Consider the following 22,998-nt stretch of genomic DNA (forward strand, 5'->3'; position numbering starts at 1 on the left):
AATAAAAACTGGCACCGCTCCCCTTACACAGATATGTTCAATTCTGTGATTAACGCGATGTGCCTTAGTGAAATTCACATGAACGGGGGATGTATACTTGGACTAACAATCAAGCCCATCCGACCCTGGAAAAGCTAGATAGAATCCTTATGAGCAGTGATTGGGAGGACCTTTTTCCTCAAGTTAATGTTAGGAAAATTGTTAGAGACATTTCTGACCATAATGCTCTTTTGCTGTCCTCTGATAACCATGTTGTCAGAGTCCCACAGCAAAGAGAGTTTAGGTTTGAAATTAGTTGGCTCAAATCTGAAGAATTCCTACCTTTGGTAGAAAAGATTTGGAACCAACATGTTAAAGCTACAGACCCCATTGATGTGTTAAACATCAAACTGGAACGCTTCAAAAAGTTCTTCAAAGGCCGGGGTTCTAATAAGTTTGGGCATGAGAAGATTTGAAAGAGAAACATCAGAGATGAGTTGGCAAAAATTGAGAAAGAGAAACCTGAAACTGTTGCTGTATATGTTCGAACTCATGTCAGGACTGAAAATTAACTTTTAGAAAAGTGAAATTCTTAGTGTGGGAGGAGATGAGAATATTTTGAAAGAACATGCTGATATCTTTGGCTGCCAGATTGGGCATTTCCCAATGAAATATCTTGGCGTTCCTGTTAGTTATTCGACCCTGAAGGGCGTAGACTAGGAATACCTAGAGGCAAAATTTGTCAAGAGATGTGAATCTGGACTAGGAAGTAATGCCTCCTTGGGGGGCAGGTTGACTTCATTGAATGCTAATATTTCCAGCATTGCTTACTATTATATGTCTATGTTCCTTTTGTCTAAAACCATCATAGAGAGGTTGGATAAACACAGAAGGAAATTCTTCTGGCAGGTGACTAAAAACAGAAAGAGATACTACCTGGTTAGATGGTCAAGGGTCTGTAGATCCAAGGAAAAGGGGGGTTTGGGTGTGAAAGACCTCCACAGGCAAAATATATGCCTTTTGGTGAAATGGTGGTGGAAACTTGAGATGAAACAGGGGCTTTGGCAAGATATTATCAGAGCCAAATATTTTGGTAGAGACACGGTAGCCTCGGTTAAGGGGAGAATCACTGACTCTCCATGCTGGAAGGCCATTATGAAAGTGAAAGATCTATATATGGTTGGGAGGAAAGTGGTTGTGCATTCTGGTAACATAGCTAGGCTATGGATTGATCCAGTTGGCGACCAAGCTCCATTTGCTGAACAATTTCCCCAGCTTTTTGCCATCTCCAATAATCCTGATTGTGTCGTGAAGGATTGTTTGGATGCTAACCCTATCGCCTTCTTCCAAAGGAGATTGAACTCTGAACTTAATGAGCAATGGAAGAAATTGGTTTTGATGGTTAGGGAAACCTGTGTATCTACAGAAAGTGATAGTATCAAATGGGGCCTGGGTCCCAAGCCTTACTATACCACTAAAGCTCTATATACCTATCTGGAAAGAAACATTGTTGGTTGCGATTATCGCTGGATATGGAAAGCCCGTATTCCTTTGAAAATTCAAATTTTCATGTGGCAGCTATCGCAAGATGTGGTGCTGATCAGAGATGTGATGAAACGTCGAGGATGGAAAGGGGAACCCAAATGTTCCTTTTGTGGGGAGAGAGAAACCTCCCAGCATCTTTTTTCACTTGCCCCGTTGCCAGGGTTACCTGGAGAGTAGTTGGATGCATGTTTGGCACAGATTTATGCCCTAACAACTTGTGGCAAGCATTTTTTTGGTGTTATACTTTTTTCCCGGGTGGCGATGTCTTTTATACGGTGGGCATTGCAGCTCTATGTTGGGCTATTTGGACCTGCCGCAGTCGAGCTACTTTTGAGCACACCCCTCTCAAAACCCCGTTTGAATGCATTTTTTCTGCGTGTGCACTTCTTTGTTACTGGGCAGGACTGATGAAGCAGGAGGATGCGGCGAGTCTGAGGGCTGGAGGAGCTCTGCTGAAGGACAACACGTCTCGCATGATGAGGATCTGCGCAACGGCGCACCAGGATGGAGGAGTGCGCTGAGAAAAAAGATTGAGAAGAAGGAAGAAGATCTGCTGCGTCTTTTTGCTTTATTGCTTTTGGTCAAGATACCTACTTCGTGAGGTTGCTGTGGAGCATGTTGCTCTGATGTGAGCAGTGGTCTTTTGATAAATTGTGAGTTAGATGTTGGGGTTCTGGATTTATAGTATCGTCGGGTTTTTGCCCCATGGTGAATAATCTTGATGGCGAGTGCTTATGGTGGGTTTCCGGCGATGCTTGAACCCGCTTTCTTTTTTCCCGTCCTATTTGCTGAACTTGGTTGTATTTTCATTATGTTCAAGTAATGGAAAGGGGATTCGCCGGTTCAAAAAAAAAAAAGAAGAAACAACAGCTACTGCCTGTGCGAGTCGGCGAGCAACAAGCAGGCGGGAGAGCAGCCGAGGAGGGTAGGGCGGCGGGCCGGCTGGCCGGCGGCGCAGCAGAGGCGGTGGCCGCCGCCGGGGAGCACTGCCGTGCGGTAGGGGCCTGGTTGGGAGGAGCCGGGAGGGGGAGCAACGCAGCGGGGGCAGGGCGGTGGGGCGGCGCCTGGGCGTCTGCTCCCGGCTTTTGTTGGGTCGGAAGTCGGAACCCGTTTTGTCCGACCGGGCCGGGTCCGTCAGACGAGCCGCGTCCCGCTTCCACGGCTCCACCCCGTCTAGCCCGAGCACGACTCCCCACTTTGCTCCACCACTCCGCAACTCCGTCCACCACCGCCTTCGCCGCCGGCCTCCGCAGCTGCAGCCGCCCTCCGTCGGAGATCTGGGCTCATCCGGTATATATTCATCACCTCACCCTCTCTCCCCTAAACCTCCGCCGATCCGTGCGATCCCGCGCTATCCTTACGCCCTCGCGCTCACGACTAGATCCGGCGCGGGCGATCGGAAACGAAACCGACGTGGACAGCGATGTTCAGAATTTCGATAGGGTAGCTCTTGCTTAGCATTCGGTGGTGGTTGGGAAATGACCAGATGGACGGATGAGTTTTGCATAGCTGTAGATGATTTCATTCGTAACTCGCTTACTTAGCTTTGCAGATCGAATGCATAGACTAAATGAATGTCAGCTCAGTTCAGTTGGATGCTGCCTGAGCAAACCACCATAGTCATAGGTACAGATCCCATTGGAGCTTGAATGAACTATGCTGAATTCTGATCATCTTCGAAAAATTCCTTTTCCCCTTGCTCGGATGTTGACTAATCAACTGCTGGCAGTTTGTAAAGATCAATGCTGATTCACTTGGAGCTTCCATCTTGCTGTCATTCTTAAGCTGGTGCTCTTTAATTTTGTAGCAGGAGTGCTCAGCTGATTTCACGAGGATAATCAAAGGGGACAAAGTACAATAGAGTGCATGGTTGTTTCTAGCAATGAAGCGCTTTGTCTACATAAATGACGAATCGTACCAGAATGACTACTGTGATAATCAGATTTCTAACACAAAGTATACCTTATGGAACTTCCTGCCCAAGAATCTATGGGAGCAATTCAGGTTCGTATTTTCTATTAGCATTCATTCTGTAATGACTTCAGAAGTGTGAGTACATTTCTGGCTTTCTTGGTGGAGAAGCCCTGACTGAAGTTGTGTTGTCTGTACTTTGTAGAACTAATGCTTGATTTGGTGTTTCAGGCGTTTCATGAATCAATATTTCCTATTGATAGCATGTCTCCAACTGTGGTCACTTATTACTCCTGTAAATCCTGCAAGCACATGGGGCCCACTTATAGTAATTTTCGCCGTTTCGGCAACCAAAGAGGCCTGGGATGACTACAATAGGTACATTTCAGACAAGCAAGCAAATGAGAAGAAAGTGTGGATTGTAAAGAATGGTGCACGCAAACATGTATGTTTTTCTTGGAGGCTTTTTTTGGTTACATTGTAAGCATATAAAATTATTACAAATACCACTTGGATAGCCAGGGAATGCTTCCTTAGGGGTAGAACATGAGACTAGAGCTATGGATGAACCTGTTTATTATTAGCTTTTCTTAATGCCAAGTATTGCAGTAGGCCTTATTATAAAGATGGCTCGCCTGAAAGATTTAGTAAGACCAGTCTAATAATAACTTACCTAGCTAATAGATAAGATGGCAACTAAAGAGATAAGATGCTAACTAATGCAATCTCAACTTGGTTACAGAGTGGCTGCTGCCGCTGGCCCTAGCCAGTGCAGTTGTGGGTGACATATATCGTGAAGCCTTTAATTGTATTATGCAAATAATGTAGAAATGGTGTGTGTGTATCCAAATTTGAAAATAATTTGTTTGAGATGTCTGATTTTCTTGCAAACTCAATACTTGTTTTGGTTCACACTGTTTAACACTATAGATGTAGATCAAGATGCATACCTATTTGTCAATAACCACTACTTTATGTTTACTTTTCGTTGTCATTTCCAAGTGTATGGACTGGGTACTATTTTGAAACTTACACCTGTGATATGGTGTTCTCCAATTCTTTTATGTAGATTCAAGCACAAGATATCCGTGTTGGTAACATAGTATGGATTCGAGAGAATGAAGAAGTTCCATGTGACCTTGTTTTAACAGGAACTTCTGAACCACAGGGCGTTTGTCATGTTGAGGTAAAACACGCTGAAGCCAACACTGCTTAAATTCCACCTCCCACCTTTGTTTTATGATTAACCTTCAACTGCATTAACTTTTGGACTTGAGTAACCTAAACGCATTTTGCTTAAAAAAGGGAATTCTGTTGTGTATGCAAACTGATATGCATGCTATATGTCCAACTCGATATTCCAATGTGAAGTGCTGTCCATGTCTAACTTAGTCTGTACGAGAATAGTGGGTATTCTCTCAGCTGAGGTGAAGCATGTCAAGTTGTTCAGTGTTTTTTTTATGTACAAATGATGACGTAGGCATCTTGATCAACAAGAGCCTCAAGTATGGAGTGGTAGACGTCAAGAGACGTGGGGACCGGATTATCCTGGTCAAGCTGGTAGTTGAGGACTTGGTTCTCAATGTTATCAGCGCGTATGCCCCGCAAGTAGGCCACAATGAGAACACCAAGAGGGAGTTCTGGGAAGGCCTGGAAGACATGGTTAGGAGTGTATCGACTGGTGAGAAGCTCTTCATAGGAGGAGACCTCAATGGCCACGTGGGTACATCTAACACAGGTTTTGAAGGGGCGCACGGGGGCTTTGGCTATGGCATCGGGAATCAAGAAGGAGAAGATGTCTTAAGCTTTGCTCTAGCCTACAACATGATTGTAGCTAACACCCTCTTTAGAAAGAGAGAATCACATCTGGTGACTTTTAGTAGTGGCCAACACTCTAGCCAGATTGATTTCATCCTCTCGAGAAGAGAAGATAGGCGTGCGTGCCTAGACTGTAAGGTGATACCTGGAGAGTGTTGTACCCCAGCATAAGCTGGTGGTTGCTGACTTCCGCTTTCGGATTCGTGTCCAGCGGGATAAGCGTGCCAAAGTCGCTAGAACGAAGTGGTGGAAGCTCAAGGGGGAGGTAGCTCTAGCGTTCAAGGAGAGGGTCATTAAGGAGGGCCCTTGGGAGGAAGGAGGAGATGCGAACAATGTGTGGACGAAGATGGCGACTTGCATTCGTAAGGTGGCCTCGGAGGAGCTTGGAGTGTCCAGGGGAAGGAGAAGCGAAGATAAGGATACCTGGTGGTGGAATGATGATGTCCAGAAGGCGATTAAAGAGAAGAAAGATTGCTTCAAACGCCTATACCTGGATAGGAGTGCAGACAACATAGAGAAGTACAAGATGGCGAAGAAGGCCGCAAAGCGAGCTGTTGGTGAAGCAAGGGGTCGGGCATATGAGGACCTCTACCAACGGTTAGGCACGAAGGAAGGTGAAAGGGACATCTATAAGATGGCCAAGATCCGAGAGAGGAAGACAAGGTATATTGGCCAAGTCAAATGCATCAAGGACGGAGCAGGCCAACTCTTGGTGAAGGACGAGGAGATTAAGCATAGATGGCGGGAGTACTTCGACAAGCTGTTCAATGGGGAGAATGAGAGTTCTACCATTGAACTGGACGACTCCTTTGATGAGACCAGCATGCGTTTTGTGCGGCGAATCCAGGAGTCTGAGGTCAAGGAGGCTTTAAAAAGGATGAAAGGAGGCAAGGCGATGGGCCCTGATTGTATCCCCATTGAGGTGTGGAAAGGTCTCGGGGACATAGCGATAGTATGGCTAACCAAGCTTTTCAACCTCATTTTTCGGGCAAACAAGATGCCAGAAGAATGGAGACGGAGTATATTAGTACCAATCTTCAAGAACAAGGGGGATGTTCAGAGTTGTACTAATTACCGTGGAATTAAGCTGATGAGCCATACAATGGAGCTATGGGAGAGTCATTGAGCACCGCTTAAGAAGAATGACAAGTGTGACCAAAAATCAGTTTGGTTTCATGCCTGGGAGGTCGACCATGGAAGCCATTTTCTTGGTACGACAACTTATGGAGAGATATAGGGAGCAAAAGAAGGATTTGCATATGGTGTTCATTAACTTGGAGAAGGCCTATGATAAGATACCACGGAATGTCATGTGGTGGGCCTTGGAGAAACACAAAGTCCCAGCAAAGTACATTACCCTCATCAAGGACATGTACGATAATGTTGTGACAAGTGTTCGAACAAGTGATGTCGATACTGATGACTTCCCGATTAAGATAGGACTGCATCAGGGGTCAGCTTTGAGCCCTTATCTTTTTGCATTGGTGATGGATGAGGTCACAAGGGATATACAAGGAGATATCCCATGGTGTATGCTCTTTGCGGATGATGTGGTGCTAGTTGACGATAGTCGGACGGGGGTAAATAGAAAGTTAGAGTTATGGAGACAAACCTTGGAATCGAAAGGGTTTAGGCTTAGTAGAACTAAAACCGAGTACATGATGTGTGGTTTTAGTACTACTAGGTGTGAGGAGGAGGTTAGCCTTGATGGCCAGGTGGTACCTTAGAAGGACACCTTTCGGTATTTGGGGTCAATGCTGCAGGAGGATGGGGGTATTGATGAAGATGTGAACCATCGAATCAAAGCCGGATGGATGAAGTGGCGCCAAGCTTCTGGCATTCTCTGTGACAAGAGAGTGCCACAAAAGCTAAAAGGCAAGTTCTACAGGACGGCGGTTCGACCCGCAATGTTGTATGGCGTTGAGTGTTGGCCGACTAAAAGGCGACATGTTCAACAGTTAGGTGTGGCGGAGATGCGTATGTTGAGATGGATGTGTGGCCACACGAGGAAGGATCGAGTCCGGAATGATGATATACGAGATAGAGTTGGGGTAGCACCAATTGAAGAGAAGCTTGTCCAACATCGTCTGAGATGGTTTGGGCATATTCAGCGCAGGCCTCCAGAAGCTCCGGTGCATAGTGGACGGCTAAAGCGTGCGGAGAATGTCAAGAGAGGGCGGGGTAGACCGAATTTGACATGGGAGGAGTCCGTTAAGAGAGACCTGAAGGATTGGAGTATCACCAAAGAGCTAGCTATGGACAGGGGTGCGTGGAAGCTTGCTATCCATGTGCCAGAGCCATGAGTTGGTTGCGAGATCTTATGGGTTTCACCTCTAGCCTACCCCAACTTGTTTGGGACTAAAGGCTTTGTTGTTGTTGTTGTACAAATGATGACTGATGCTTGTGAATTCCACTCTCATAATGTGTTTGATAAGTTTTTTTTTTCCAATTGCCCTCATGTTAGATCAGCATTTTTATCTGGTTTTTACCAGGATAAGAAATGCATCCATTTTGGGTTATGTAGGTGCTCATCCACTTTTGACGGGAAAATTTAGGGAAGGCCTCCGCAGTATATATATATTTTTTCACAATAAAGGAGCATGTTTGAAGGGGAGCCTTGGCGCAGTGGTAAAGCTGCTGCCTTGTGACCATGAGGTCACGGGTTCAAGTCCTGGAAACAGCCTCTTACAGAAATGTAGGGAAAGGCTGCGTACAATAGACCCAAAGTGGTCGGACCCTTCCCCAGACCCTGCGCAAGCGGGAGCTACATGCACTGGGGCTGCCCTTTAATAAAGGAGCATGTTTACAAGAGTATCTACAAACAGGCAGCAAGAATATACACAGCCAGTGCCTACAAAGAAACAGTGCAAAAGATATACAACAGATTGCTCTAGAGAGTCTATCTAGAAAAAGGAAAGGAGTCCTAGACTCCTAAATCATAGAACTGGATGTTTGCGTAGCTTTTATTTCTGTTTCGTGAAATAGTCTTCATGTAACTCGAGATAAATAGTTTATAGTTCAATTCAAATTTTACAGTGTATTGGTAGAACACACTTGTCTCAGTTCACAGTTGCTGAATTGTGATGTGCCGAGCTTATTTCACAATCTGCTGTGGCAAAATAGACACGAAAGGAACCACATGGAAAAATGGACAAAGAGCCCGAGCTAGCATACCACGGAGCGGACCAGGTAGAACACCGCTCCCGCGACGCGCCCCGCGCGCGCGTCACGGGGGCCCTCGATCTGCCGCCGGCGAACTCCCCTCCAGCCTCTCCTCGCCCTCGCCGTCGCCGGAGGGCGTCCGCCGGGCGAAGCCCGTGCGACGCGTGCGGCGGCGGGGCCTTTCCTTCCCTCCCCTGTTCGAGGCTGCGGCGGCGCGGGTCAGCCGCTCGTGGGGGCGCGGAGCTCGGCGGGGCTCTCGGCGGTGGGGACGTCGGGCTTCGACGGCTGTTAAGCTAGGAGTGTGGGTGCGTCGTTGGTGGCGGGGTGTTGGTTGGGCTCCCCCGATCTGGATCTCGATCTGCGGCGGGCGACGCGGCTGGTGTTGGCGGTGGTGGTCCCACCTGCCGGTGGGCGTGTCTTGTGGGGGTTGGTCGCGGCTGTGCGTCGGCGCCATCCCTCCTTGACCTTGTGGCTCGCCATGATGGACCCTGTTCGGCCCCTTCTGGGTCAAGTCGGTGGCTTTCGGCCGCGGGCTTGGCGGCGTGGTGACTAGCCCGAGTTCCGGCGGCGCGCTCGTGTGGTGGCGCGGCGGCGGGGTTGGCTGGTAGTGGTGCGGAGGCTGCGCGGGCCTGTGCCGCGGCCTTGGTGCAGGCGGCGGCCATGGTGGCGCGGGTGCGTGCCCGACGGCTCCGACGCTTGGAGCTCGCCGGTCGGCGCGGGTTAGGCAGTGGCCCGGGGTGGCTGCTGCTCCGGCCATGGATGGCTCCATGGCGGCTTGGCAAGTCGGCTACAACCGCGGCTGGCTTGTCCCGGCATCGGCTCGTCCGTAGGCCGCTTGTGTCGGCCTTCGATCTGTCTCCTCGTTGTCCGGGTGCTATTTCCGTTGAAGTGATGGCCCTATCCCAGCGGTGGCCCATCGTTAGTCTTGCGCTAGGGCAGCAGGACCGTGCCCGTCTCGCGCCCGGTAGCAGGACCGCGCCCGTCTCGCGCCCGGTAGCAGGACCGCGCCCGTCTCGCGCCCGGCAGCAGGACCGTGTTCGTCTCGCGCTCGATGCGGCTGGACAAGTCGATGGAAGCTAGTTTGCCACGGGGTCCGCTCGTCTTTTCGGTTGGGGTAGCGGCGGGTATCGAGTGAGGCAGTGTCGAGGTCTTGGATGCCGGGGCAGCGGCCCTGGTGGTGGTAGCATGGTGCTCATGGGCACAGCCCGTCGCTCGGTGCTGCCCGGCGGCCATGGCCGTGTGGACGGCGTGGTAGCCGGGGTGTGGCGTTCGGTGGCTGTGAGTGTTGGCCGGGGTGAAAACCTGCTTTATCTTCGGACGGACAGGCGGCGGCGTTGCTCGTTCCCTTCTTGAAGGCGTCGTCGCGGTTCTCATTGTCCGTCGTGTGGCTCCAGGGGAAACTCTGATCCTCGGATCGGGCGATGGCGGCGCTCCGGTGTTGTAACCTTCCTGAAGACATCGTCTTGGAGCTCACGGTTCGTCGTATGTGGCTTCATTTCTTCGCGGTGGCGTGGTCACTGTTGGAGTCCCCGGTTGCTCTTATAGTGCTAGGGGTCGTGTTGCTGCACTCAGCTCCTATGTATCCTGCCTTGTGTGTGTGTGTGTTGTGGTGGCGTGCGTTTGTACCGGGTTGTTGTCGATCATTGCTTTATATATAAAGCGGGGCGAAAGCCTTTTTCGGTAAAATGGACAAAAGCTGGTCGGAAAAGCTGGATTATCATAATCCTCATAATTCCCCTCAATGTGAAGCACAGCTTTAGTTGTGATCTGTGTTCAAGTCTTTTAAGATTCTTCTGTTCATGTTCAGCCGATACATTGTTAGAATAATTCTGCAGTGTTATTTTTTGTTTGAGTTTAAATGGCAGCTTGGATTTTTCTTTCTATGATATGCAGTCTGACTGACCCAACGTTATTCTTGATATAACTGAGGTTAATTTGATGAACAATATTAGCCCTTCCTGTATATTTTGTGGTAGTCACATTTTAAACTTCATTTGTGATATCCTGATGATTTTATTCCTTCTCCAGTACCTAGCTATATTTTAAGTCTTGTTGTGTACAAAATAAAACACAGTAGATGAATGTCTATTGTAAACCTAACACTCTTGAGTTTTGTTATTTTGTAGACAGCTGCCCTTGACGGGGAAATTGACTTGAAAACAAGAGTAATCCCAACAACATGTGTAGGACTGGACTCTGAACAGTTGCACAAAATAAAGGTTTTGGCATTTTTGTTTCTGCATGCCTATGATCCTGCTTTTATTTATTATTCCTCACTACCTGCATGCATTAATTGAACACAGGGTGTCATTGAGTGCCCAATCCCAGACAAAGACATAAGAAGATTCGATGCAAACATCAGGCTGTTTCCTCCATTTATTGATAACGATATTTGTCCATTGACTATTAATAACACATTACTACAATCGTGCTACTTGAGAAATACAGAATGGGCTTGTGGAGTGGCAGTTTATACAGGTAAGTTTTGAATTAATTTTGTCATGACCTTGTCTACCACTACACCAAACGAGATTGTAGTTGAAACATGTAGTATGTTTTTTTACACTCTTGCGTCAGTGTTACCATCAGTTCACTTCATAGTTCATACCCAGTTCTCTCTGGAGGGCAAACATGTTGACAATGTATGTTTGAAGGAAAAACTGTGTCTACTAGATAACACCCTGTGCGTTGCTGCAGAAACTTATAGCAATGAGATTATCATAATAATAATAATTAGCATACATGAAAATAATACCGCACCATGTTCTCACCATATGAACGGTAACAAACCTAGAGGTAAACAGATTGTGGATGCATGTTATATTGCCTTGTGACATTCAAGTTCAGTTATTTGTTGCTGAAAAAATAAAAAATAAAAAATGATGATGTGGAGGGCTTGCATGTGCTTGATGATGTTGAGGGCTTGCATATGGTGGAAAGTGGAAATTGAAAAGTGAAAGGGTTGCATGCGCTTGATGATGTGGATGGCTTGCATGTGGTGGGAAGTGAAAAGTGGAAGGGTTGCATGCTCTTGATGATGTGGATGGCTTGCATGTGCATTTAGATGGGATCATTTACATAGATATTCAGGAATCATTTACTTAGATATATAGGATAAGTAAGATAGAGTTTAACACTAATTACATAGGTATGAACGTGGAACCAGGTGCACAGTTTTCTATTCTAATCCTGACTGATCCATATGACAATATTTGAGAATGTTTATCTTATCTTGATATTTTATTTCTCTTGAGATTATAAGTCCGACCATTTATTTATCTCAACTTTGCAGGCAATGAGACTAAGTTGGGGATGAGTAGGGGAGTCCCAGAGCCCAAGCTTACTGCCATGGATGCAATGATTGATAAGCTTACTGGTGCGATATTCTTATTTCAACTTGCAGTTGTTGTTGTTCTTGGATCTGCAGGCAATGTTTGGAAGGACACTGAAGCTCGTAAGGTAAATTTGATGTCAATCCCAGCTTCCATATTTCTACTGTTAATATATATATATTACTATTTCCTAGGAACCTATGATGAATTATCTTGCATAATGCAAGTATCTTCTCACAAACATGTAGCAAAAGTCATGTCTGTGTGCAAGTCTAAGAAACACCTCTTTCCACGTGCTCTACGTTTTAGGACCTGAAGATTATAAGCAACTTTTCAGATTTTCTTTTGTAACTATTGAAGAACATGCACATTCCATATTCCTTAACTGGGGCTATTTCTATGTTTTAGTGCACTTTCACAGGGGATGCCAACCTGAGTACACTTTTCTCTGCATGGTTCATAACCAACCAAAACATTCCAGGCTGTATCATAGAAAAGAAAAGATTTTTAGATTGGCCTTGACATGTATCTGCATTCTAGTTCTGTAAGCCTGGCACTACGGTTATTGTTGAAGCAATTGGGCTTTCTATTTTCGTGGGTTTCTGTAATGGTTTATATGCCTTTAATCATTGAGTTAATGTGCTTTGTGTTCTGGATTGGAGTGATTCCTAATCACCATTGCCCTTAGCCAAATAATCATTTTCATTAGTATTCCTCTTCTTTTCGTCCTTTTTAGAAATTAACATAACAACAGTCTTGATCTTAAGCAGCACTAGCACACTAGTCACTAAGTAGCAATAGAATCTGCAAATTCAAGACGATTTTTTTTTGTTCCTGAAAACCTTTAGCTAAATCGTTATGGTGCAGCAATGCAGATCTAAGAAATGATCGCTAACCCAGTTCTGTAAAATCCCCCCCCCCCCCCCCCACACACACACACATCACCACCTTCTAGATTTGAGCTAAAACCCGCATGAAGAATCTCTAACCCAAACCTCCTAGCAGGAATCAAACACATGGCTTCATTTATTATTGTGTAAGCTCCATATATCTTCATGAATAATATGAGCCTTCTGTTTTCCTTTTCTGCTCCTCTGCACCTATTAGCCTGTCCTTTTGGCGATCATGTGCCAGTTACAGTTATACACTATTTTATATGATTATCTGACAATGCTTTGCATCATTTCTTAGCAATGGTATGTCAAGTATGACGATGATGAACCATGGTATCAGATTTTGGTTATCCCTTTGCGGTTTGAGCTATTGTGTTCAATTATGATTCCCATTTCAATAAAGGTATTACTCTGCCAGTCCATCTAATTCTGACATAATTCCTTCTCTTCTGTTATGTGATTATGCAACTATTTTCTGTCTCATGTTAATAATTTCGTGGTTTAATATTTGCACCATCAAGTTAGTCAAATAAACAAGTCCACCTTTGAAACACAGCTGAGTGCGTGGGGTAAACCATAATTTGAATTTGAATCAAGCAATGGAATAGTCGGAAGTTCCCTATCTTTAGACCCTTACCAACGGCAGCACATGACATTTTTGTTTTAGTAGAGTAAAACGGACCTCCACCGAGGTTGATGTCTCCCTCTGTTGAATCAAAAGCATTGATACCGAACTTTTTTAGAGTATGCTATATACTCCCTCCGTCCCAAATTACTTGTCTTGGATTTGTCTAGATAGATGTATCTAGACATGTTTTAGTGTTAGATACATCTGTATCTAGAAAAATCTAAGACAAGTAATTTGGGACGGAGGTAATGGTACATTGCACTGGGTACTAGCAAAGAAGCAAGCATATGAAGATAACAAGGACCCTATCCGTTTTTGCTAGCTGTACTAGTGTTTGAAATCCCATGGTGCTAATGAGTCATGAATTCCCAACCCAGATTAGGATCTCAAAGCAAGTTTATTCAGTGCAAAATAGAAGAAATCTCAACTGAAATACATATATTTGGGGTTCTGCTAGGGACTTTTTCTTGAGTCAAATTTGAGTTTAGTTTAGAAACCAATGAAGTCCTTGTTTGTTTTAACATAAGCTGGGGGCTACTTAATTTCTGCTAAATGCTTCCTCAAAGTAGTAATACATAGTTGTAAATGCTAATATTTCTTTTAAGTATTTAAAGGAAGTTTTGACAGCAAGTTTTTAAAGGAACTTTCTATGTGTCATGTAGGTTTCACTGGACTTCGTTAAAAGTATGTATGCAAAGTTCATAGATTGGGACGAGGAGATGTATGACCAGGAAACAGATACACCTGCTCACGCAGCAAAGTAAGCTAACATCTGCATTTTTCTTGGAAAGTAAAATGTTTTCCCTTTTTTTTGTTTTCTAAATCTAATCATCTCACATTAACTTTCAGCACAGCAATTAGTGAAGACTTGGGACAAGTTGAGTATATTTTGACAGATAAAACTGGGACTCTGACTGAGAACAAAATGATCTTCAGAAGGTGCTGTATTGCGGGCACCTTGTATGGGAATGAAAGTGGAGACGCGCTTAAAGGTCATATGTAATCTCTTATAAAGATTTTCTTCTTGATGCTGCCAGTAAAAATCTCATAAACTAGGGCCCTGATCATGTTTGTTAAAATGATTGTCTGTTGAAGTATGATTTCATTAGTGAGCTTAGCATTGAATTCAAGCGGTTGTGAATAGTAGGGTGTGTTTATTCTGGTCACTAAGTCTCTAAAGGTCTTGTTATTAACTAGTAAATCGCTAACCATGTCTTATAAATTACTTTTCTGCTGAATTTGGTTAATTGCATCCATCCTCTTAAAAGCAGTATTGATGTAACCACTGTGTACTGATGTCATTTTTTCTCTGTAGATGTTGAACTGCTGAATGCTGTTGCCGATAATTTGCCCCATGTCATTAAATTCTTGACAGTCATGGCACTTTGCAATACAGTTATTCCTATAAAAAGGTTATATCTTTGCCTGTGCGATAGTGACACTCCACAATCCATCTTCCTTCCGTTTACCTTACCTTTACCTGTTTTTTGAACTTCAGTCCTAGCGGAACAATATCATATAAAGCTCAGTCCCAGGATGAGGATGCTCTTGTTAATGCAGCATCTAATTTGCATGTGGTGCTTGTCAGCAAAAATGGAAATAATGCTGGTAATTTCTGTACATTTCACCATGATCTCCTGACTTGTAATTGTTCGTTTCTTGTCCTTGTGGTTGTTATGGATAAATAATAAGGAATGCTTTAAGCAGAAATTCACTTCAACAGACGGGTGATTCAATATGAGATACTTGACATTCTAGAATTCACCTCTGATCGGAAAAGAATGTCTGTTGTAATATCGGATAGTCAAAGTGGCAAGATTTTCCTCTTATCCAAAGGCGCAGATGAGGCTATTCTTCCTTTGGCTTATTCTGGTAATCACCCTTTTTTGTTCTTTATTTATTGACTTGGTTTCTTACTCTGCATATGGATGCTAATCCATTCTGTCTTGACTCTTTGCCTCTCTAGAAGCATATAACATAGAAAACTACATAGCTTTGTCAGCAACTCAATCATTTCCACATGCGTTGACCATTAGATTTAATGATCTTAATTTTTCAGGACAGCAAATAAAGACATTTGTTGACGCGGTTGACAAATATGCTCAGCTGGGATTACACACACTCTGCTTGGGATGGCGTGAGCTAAGTTTGGAGGAGTACCTAGAATGGTCTCGGTTATTTAAGGAGGCCAACAGCGCGTTAGTTGACCGGGAGGTAATTATCATACTCCCTCCGATCCATATTAATTGTTGCTGGTTTAGTACAACTTTATTACAACCTTAGTTCAAAGCTGAGACACTTTTTTCCGATCGGAGGGAGTAGTAGTTATTTTCTTTATTTACATACGTATATACTGAAACTAAAAACAGTAATGCTTCTTTTTCGCAGTGGAAAGTTGCTGAGGTTTGCCAGAAATTAGAGCACACCCTAGATATACTTGGTATCAGTGCGATAGAGGATCGGCTCCAGGTGTTGCCTTTGCTTTGATTTCCTCTCTTGTGAAGTATGCTAATATCGTTCATTTGTTTTTGGCATTTTCTTACCCTGTGTCCCTGTCTTCTGGCTTGTTCTGACTATAGGATGGTGTGCCAGAAACTATTGAAATACTGAGACAATCAGGAATCAATTTTTGGATGTTAACTGGAGATAAACAAAGCACTGCTATTCAAATAGCTCTTTTGTGCAATTTAATTTCTTCAGGTAGCTGTCCTTTACTGAATAGTTTCACTACCTAGAAGATTCTTTGGGTTCATCACTTAATAGTTTACTGTTTATTTGGGTGTTGCACTGGTGGTATTAGGTGGAACTTGCCAACCCACTGCACAACTATGAACTATCTCTGCCTATTGGTTTGAAATTTCGTGTGATGAAGCTCTCTATTACTTGACATGTGACATTCTAATCTTCTATGTGACTAAGCCCATATATTAGATCAAGAAGTAAAACATGACATTAATAAGATTCAAATCATATAAAATGTCTGATGGCACAAATTTCAGGTAGATTATTGATTCCACGAAATTGCTCTGTGTGTGTGTGTGTAGGCGAAGGTGTGTGTGCATGCGTGGGTGGGTAAAGCAGCACAAGGTTGTGGAAGAGCAATTCCACCTTGCTGCTACGAAGTGTACAGCACAATTGTTGAAGGAACTACTTCAGCGTGCTGCGCTAGATATCGCTCGAGGCAAATATAGACCGATATGGCAGCAGGAGTTCACAATCCAGAACTCCTAGTGCACAAGATCTAGTCCAAGATCTTAGATAAGAACACCAAGTTCTATTATAGGTAGTGGGGTACATAGTCTGGTTACAAACTAGCGGTGAGGACCTCTATTTATAGGCTTTGGAAGCCTTCACATCTCAACTTCTACTTATAGCTAGAACACAATAGGAAACATTACTTAAGATACAATATTCCACCCATAGCTAGAAGACTCTAGAGAACAGTAGCTAAAGCTAAGAAAACAAGCAAGTACTAGATTGGAGTAGAAGTATCTAGAGGTAGTCAAATGGATTACACTTCTGATTTTATTTTTATTTTCCTTCTCTATTGTTCCTCATCAGTGGGGCGATTGCACTAGTTTAGGTGCAATAACTCAGTTTGAACGAGGGTCCTTTAATACAAAAAAAATCATGTCGAAGGGAACTAATAAAAGACGAAACTGTTGCGTGACTTTTGTTCCATTGTCTTAGAGCCCAAGGGTCAACTCTTGTATATCAATGGGAAAACCGAAGATGAAGTTGCCAGGAGCTTGGAAAGAGTTCTACTCACTATGCGGATAACTTCTTCTGAACCTAAGGTTAGTTAACTTGTTGTAGGTAAAAATAATTAGTACCCTGAATGCCTTTCGGTGAAATAACACCCTGAAGAAATTTATTATATTCCCTTCATGTCACAATTCATGTCGTTTTGGACATTGGCAGGGTCTCCAAGGCTACACTTTGCCCATTGATTTCTGTTAAATGTGTTTCTTCAAATAAAATTATTTTTACAGTATGAAAGTATATTTTATGGTGGTTCTAGTCTTATCAATTTGGTATTGTAGATGTTGGCAAAATTTTCTATTTGATGGTCAAACACTCAATATGTTTAACTAATGACATGTATGTGACACGGAGGGGGTATTCATCTTGTGTTTAATTTGTTGACAAACACTTGATATGTTTAACTAATGACATGTATGTGACACGGAGGGGGTATTCATCTTTTGTTTAATTTGTTGATGTAGTTTTTTGCTTGGAGCAGGAGTTAGCGTTTGTTGTGGATGGATGGGCTCTTGAAATTATTCTAACACGCTACAAGGTAGCTTTTACGGAACTAGCAGTTCTTTCAAAGACAGCAATATGCTGTCGTGTTACACCTTCACAGAAAGCACAGGTAATTTTTTGCTGCTGGAATTTTCATGTTCATGTGAGCCAAGTATATAATCACTATTGGCTATTTGATTAATAGACCTAATAAGTAAAAGAAATTGCAATACATCAATTGTGTCATGTCCTTTCTAAATGAAAAATGGAAAAGAAGAGAGAGAGAATCAACTGGTGGATCTCCATGTCTTTGTTTTGAGGAGGAGGCTATGCAATTACCTCCTTATTGTCTAGCCACTGAGCAATTATTTCATGTGTTCTAGTATATCACCCACAGCCAGTAATTTATTCTGTAAGAAGCAGATCAATGTGCACGATCACTCATAATATAACCATCTGTAATCTACCTGGGCCCTATTTTTCCTATTCAATATTCTGCATATTCGCCCGGATTTTTTCTCCATGTGTTGATCATCTTTCATTTCTGGGTAGCTTGTCAAGCTTCTAAAGTCATGTGACTATCGAACTTTGGCAATTGGCGATGGTGGGAATGATGTCAGGATGATACAGCAGGCTCACATTGGTGTAGGGATTAGTGGTAGAGAAGGTCTTCAAGCAGCAAGGGCTGCTGACTATAGCATCGGCAGTAAGTCGTCTTCATATTTGACCTTCATGTTGTCACTATTTTTACATTGATTACATTATTGCTTTGTAGAATTTTCACCTCATCTCGCTTCTATACAAAAAACAAGTTCAATCTACCACGTCTTGTCATTTTTTCTTCATTCTTCTGGATAATAAATTGATTCAACAATTCTGGATAATAAATTGATTCAACAAATGCACTGACCAAATGCCATTGGACCTTGGTGTTGTGATTGTGCCCATTATGTCCACTTTTTAAATTTTTGTCCATGCAAGTAATGAAATGAGTCCCACATGCAAATTAATAATGAAATGCCCCCCCCCCTCTCCTCCATTCCTTCTCTCCCGTGATACCACTCCCGTTCTTCCTTGCCGGTGTCTCTCCCTTGACCGCTGGATGTTTGGTTGCGGAAGTGGGACATGGGAACATTCGCTTCTGTGGTGGAGCTTCAAATCGATGGGTGTTAACCAGTTGGTAGTACTGACTATTGTTTTTTTTTCTCGAGAAAATGCAAAGGGCTTTTGCATTTCATTGCATTGAAAAGATGGAGGTTAGATACAAGTTAGTGCACGTCCCAGGTGGGCGGCAGAATGACGCGTAGGCCGTGGGCGCCTGCTCTTGCCCACTGCTTGGCTTCCTCTTTGATCTTCGAGACCAGGACCTGAACCAGGGGCTGGGCGCCCTCAAAGATGCATTCGTTGCGCTGTTTCCAGATCATCCATGGTGTCAACAGAGCAATGGAGGCTAGGCCCTTACGCATCAGTGTTGGCGTGTTTTGCCTTGCCTGCAGCCACCAGTCCATCAATGAATCTTCATGGCTTGGCCCTGCAGTGGTCATCCGTAGCCAGGACAGGATTTCGTGTCAAGTCTGCCTGGCGAAGGGGCACTCCAAGAGGAGGTGGCGCATCGTCTCGGGAGGCTTGGCTCGACGCGGTCTCCAGCATCAGCCAAGGTACTGACTATTGTGATGCGAGCAATTTGGGAAGAAGTTGGCTGGAGTGGCTTCACAGTGGAGAGGGTGCATGATCGTCTTTGTACTCAGCGGCGACGAAAACATGAGCGAGAATGGGGTCGGAAGAAGAGCTGTAGCATCAGCGAGATGAGGAAAGGCTGTTGTTATTGGCTAAACGTACTCCCTCCGTTCCAAAATAATAGAAGTTCTAGGATTATCCTAAGTCAAGCTTTTAGAAATTTGATCAAGTCTATAAACAATCTACAAAGATCTACAATATCAAATCTAATAAAGGCAAGTTCTACAGGACGGCGGTTCGACCCGCAATGTTGTATGGCGCTGAGTGTTGGCCGACTAAAAGGCGACATGTTCAACAGTTAGGTGTGGCGGAAATGCGTATGTTGAGATGGATGTGTGGCCACGTGAGGAAGGATCGAGTCCGGAATGATGATATACGAGATAGAGTTGGGGTAGCACCAATTGAAGAGAAGCTTGTTCAACATCGTCTGAGATGGTTTGGGCATATTCAGCGCAGGCCTCCAGAAGCTCCAGTGAATAGCGGACGGCTAAAGCGCGCGGAGAATGTCAAGAGAGGTAGGGGCAGACCGAATTTGACATGGGAGGAGTCTGTAAAGAGAGATATGAAGGATTGGAGTATCACCAAAGAACTAGCTATGGACAGGGGTGCGTGGAAGCTTGCTATCCATGTGCGCGAACCATGAGTTGGTCGCAAGATCTTATGGGTTTCACCTCTAGCCTACCCCACCTTGTTTGGGACTAAATGCTTTGTTGTTATTGTTGTTGTAGATGTTGATATATTTTTATATAGACTTGGTTAAAATTACTGAAGTTTGAGTTAGGTCAAATTAGAGCGGAAGCCGCCCTCTGGGCTGGGGCTGGGGCCTCAGGCCTTCGGCTGGTACTCCCAGCCACCTGTGACGTCCATTAAAACCTTTGTATTCCTCTCTGTAAACCGTCTCCTAGGAGACATGTAACTTTTTCCCTACCTTTTCAATGAAAAGAAACACAAGTCTTTGCGTTTTCTTGAAAAAGAGCTTCAATTATTTCGGAACGGAGAGAGTAGCAGTTTGATGGCCTCGCACCATGCGATCTAGTCATGGACGTCTGCGGCAAATCTTAGAGGTGCATTTGACTGATAGATTAAGCAGTCGGAGGAAGAGGAAGGCTATTCCGTGGCAGATGGGACCTATTTTTTTTGTAGCGAGAGCAGGGGTATTTGCCTGCTCCCAAGTGTACATGGCAAGTTTGTACTGGACAGTCCTGGGTTAAATGTCCTTACAAACCACCTAAGGGGGTTAAGTGGACAAAAATCAATACTTCAGGAGGGATAATAGATGGTTTCATTCCTGGAGTTGTGTTTGCTCTCTCCTTAAAATATCACTGGGCCATGTTTTAGTTTCTTGAGATGTTTCACATGTAAATGGAGCTAACAGAAGATTTAGCAAAGCCAAAATTATATCCCAAGCTGTGTTGAACGTCTGAGCTGTCACAAAAAAACAGGTATGAATAGGTACTTTAATATGGCGTAAATAGCAAATGCAATCTCTGCTGCCCGGTGTATCCTAAGGAGTTGCATCAATGAAACTCTCAAGTATACTTATGAGGGTATGTAGGCAATACCTTTCTAAAGGCAAGAAATTACAAGCAACCCTACTACTCCCTCCGTCCCATAATATAAGAGTGTTTTGTGTTAAAACACTCATATATTATGGGATGGAGGGAGTACTAAATAAAGATAACATGCTATGAGGTATGTATATGAACCCTGTATCTAAAGAATACATCTGAAGGGTTTAAAAGAATAATCAGAAACTATTGGACAACTTACTACACGATGATGTGCATGACAATGAGAGCTTCCCCTGAAATGCTCAAAATACAATCGAAGTTGTGGGCAAGAGTTTGATAATATGTTGTCCCTAGATAATTTTCGTGTTTTATGAAATTTCTCGATTGATGGTCTCATAATTTGACCACATAATGGTTGGTACACTGAAATTTCTGATGGCTTTCTACTTCTGCTTTTCCTTCTTGGCAGAGTTCAGGTTCTTGAAAAGGCTCATTCTTGTCCATGGACGATACTCATACAACCGTACTGCCTTCCTTTCACAGTATTCGTTCTACAAGTCATTGTTAATTTGCTTTATTCAGATACTGTAAGTCACGACGAAACATCATTTTGGTCGCCTTCTTATTTTACCTTGAGCTCTTATATGTAATATCTTTCTCATATTCCATTTCTCGTTAAAAGCATACAGATAATAGTTGCTCTTGTCAGCATTCTCATATTATATGCATGCAGTTTTTCTTTTGTTTCAGGTATTGCCGGAACAAGTTTATTCAATTCAGTTAGTTTAATGGCCTATAATGTCTTCTACACAAGCATTCCTGTTTTAACTACTGTTCTGGACAAGGATTTATCTGAAAAGACAGTGACACAAAACCCAGAAATTTTACTATACTGCCAGGCTGGAAGGTAAATTTATACCTCCTTTCATTTGTTGTTGACGGCTTCCACAAGTTCTATTTGTCCTGTTAGTATATGCAATAAATTATCTGTAATTTTTTAGAATCAAGTTTGTGTTGCCTTCACTAATATGTACATGTTTTTTAGGCTTTTGAATCCAAGTACTTTTGCTGGTTGGTTTGGTCGATCGTTATATCATGTGAGTACATCTTTGTCCCCCCGTCCTATGCTTCTAGTCTGCAAATGCCAGTTGCAAAAAATATGAAAATAAATTTCATGCATTTCACTAGAATTTGTAATGCCCATGCACAGGTGTTGACGTGCCTGATGAGAGCTTCTTTTCTTGGTTGATTTCAGGCAATTGTTGTTTTCTTAATCACCATTCATGCTTATGCCAATGAAAAAAGTGAGATGGAGGAGTTGTCAATGGTTGCTCTCTCAGGAAGTATTTGGTTGCAGGCTTTTGTCGTGACACTGGAGATGAGGTGAGAAATCAAAACTTGAATCATAATGCTTATAACAACGTCTACATTGTACACTGTACTTGTTCTGATCTGTCTTTCCATTTTCCAGTTCTTTCACTTTTCTGCAGTTTCTGGCAATATGGGGAAACTTCGCTGCTTTCTACGTCATAAATCTCTGTATCAGCACCATACCAACTGCTGGGATGTACACCATCATGTTCCGCCTTTGTAGACAGCCGTCATACTGGATAACAATGCTGGTAAGCATCACTATAATGTTCTTTTGCTTGGTTTATTATTGCACACACGATCCTCATGACGATGCGATATCAATGTTTCAGCTAATCAGTGGAGTTGGCATGGGTCCTGTATTAGCTCTGAAATATTTCAGATACACATACAGTCCGAGTGCGATTAACATTCTTCAGAAGGCCGAGCGATCTCGTGGGCCAATGTACACCCTGGTAAATCTGGAGTCTCAACTCAGATCAGAGCAAGACAATTCGACCAACTCCATTTTGACAGCGCCAGTAAAGAATAAGAACTCAGTTTACGAGCCCCTACTGTCTGATTCTCCTATGGCATCCAGGAGATCACTAGCATCGTCATCATTTGACATCTTTCAGCCAGCTCAATCAAGGGTTCCTGCTGCTTATCCCAGAAATATTAAAACCAGTTAACCTTTGGTTGTCATTGTAGCACAGGTTACATATACCTTCGACAAAGAAAAATGGAATGACAAATAATAGAGGTCAGTTGAATTAGATGTGTTGTATAGCTAGTAGAAAAAAAAGGTTGTGTTGTATACTTGTATAGTGCCGTTAAGGACTTGCTATATATTGCCCAGAATATAAATGTGAAACTGATTAAATCTA

General features: G+C 43.6%; 1 protein-coding gene across 2 annotated transcripts; it reads left to right on the forward strand.

Moving 5' to 3' along the window:
• Positions 1–2,431: 2,431 nt before the first annotated feature.
• LOC125536623 (phospholipid-transporting ATPase 2-like) lies at positions 2,432–22,998 on the forward strand. Of its 2 annotated transcripts, none has more exons than XM_048699869.1 (25): positions 2,432–2,814; positions 3,335–3,528; positions 3,667–3,880; positions 4,505–4,621; positions 10,542–10,634; positions 10,719–10,893; positions 11,708–11,874; positions 12,939–13,043; positions 13,931–14,028; positions 14,118–14,260; positions 14,584–14,680; positions 14,767–14,876; positions 14,976–15,140; positions 15,328–15,482; positions 15,657–15,737; positions 15,848–15,968; positions 16,959–17,065; positions 17,512–17,643; positions 18,066–18,219; positions 21,231–21,348; positions 21,495–21,668; positions 21,807–21,858; positions 22,017–22,144; positions 22,233–22,383; positions 22,465–22,998. In XM_048699869.1, exons 2-25 carry the CDS (start codon positions 3,407–3,409, stop codon positions 22,801–22,803), a joined length of 3,318 nt encoding a protein of 1,105 aa, XP_048555826.1. In that variant the 5' UTR covers positions 2,432–2,814; positions 3,335–3,406; the 3' UTR covers positions 22,804–22,998. The 2 variants fall into 2 exon arrangements, with proteins under 2 accessions (XP_048555826.1, XP_048555825.1); XM_048699868.1 differs by having other exon boundaries at positions 2,433–2,814; positions 3,332–3,528.

Source organism: Triticum urartu, chromosome 2 (assembly GCF_003073215.2).
Source record: "Triticum urartu cultivar G1812 chromosome 2, Tu2.1, whole genome shotgun sequence".
In the NCBI taxonomy this organism is placed as follows: domain Eukaryota; kingdom Viridiplantae; phylum Streptophyta; class Magnoliopsida; order Poales; family Poaceae; genus Triticum; species Triticum urartu.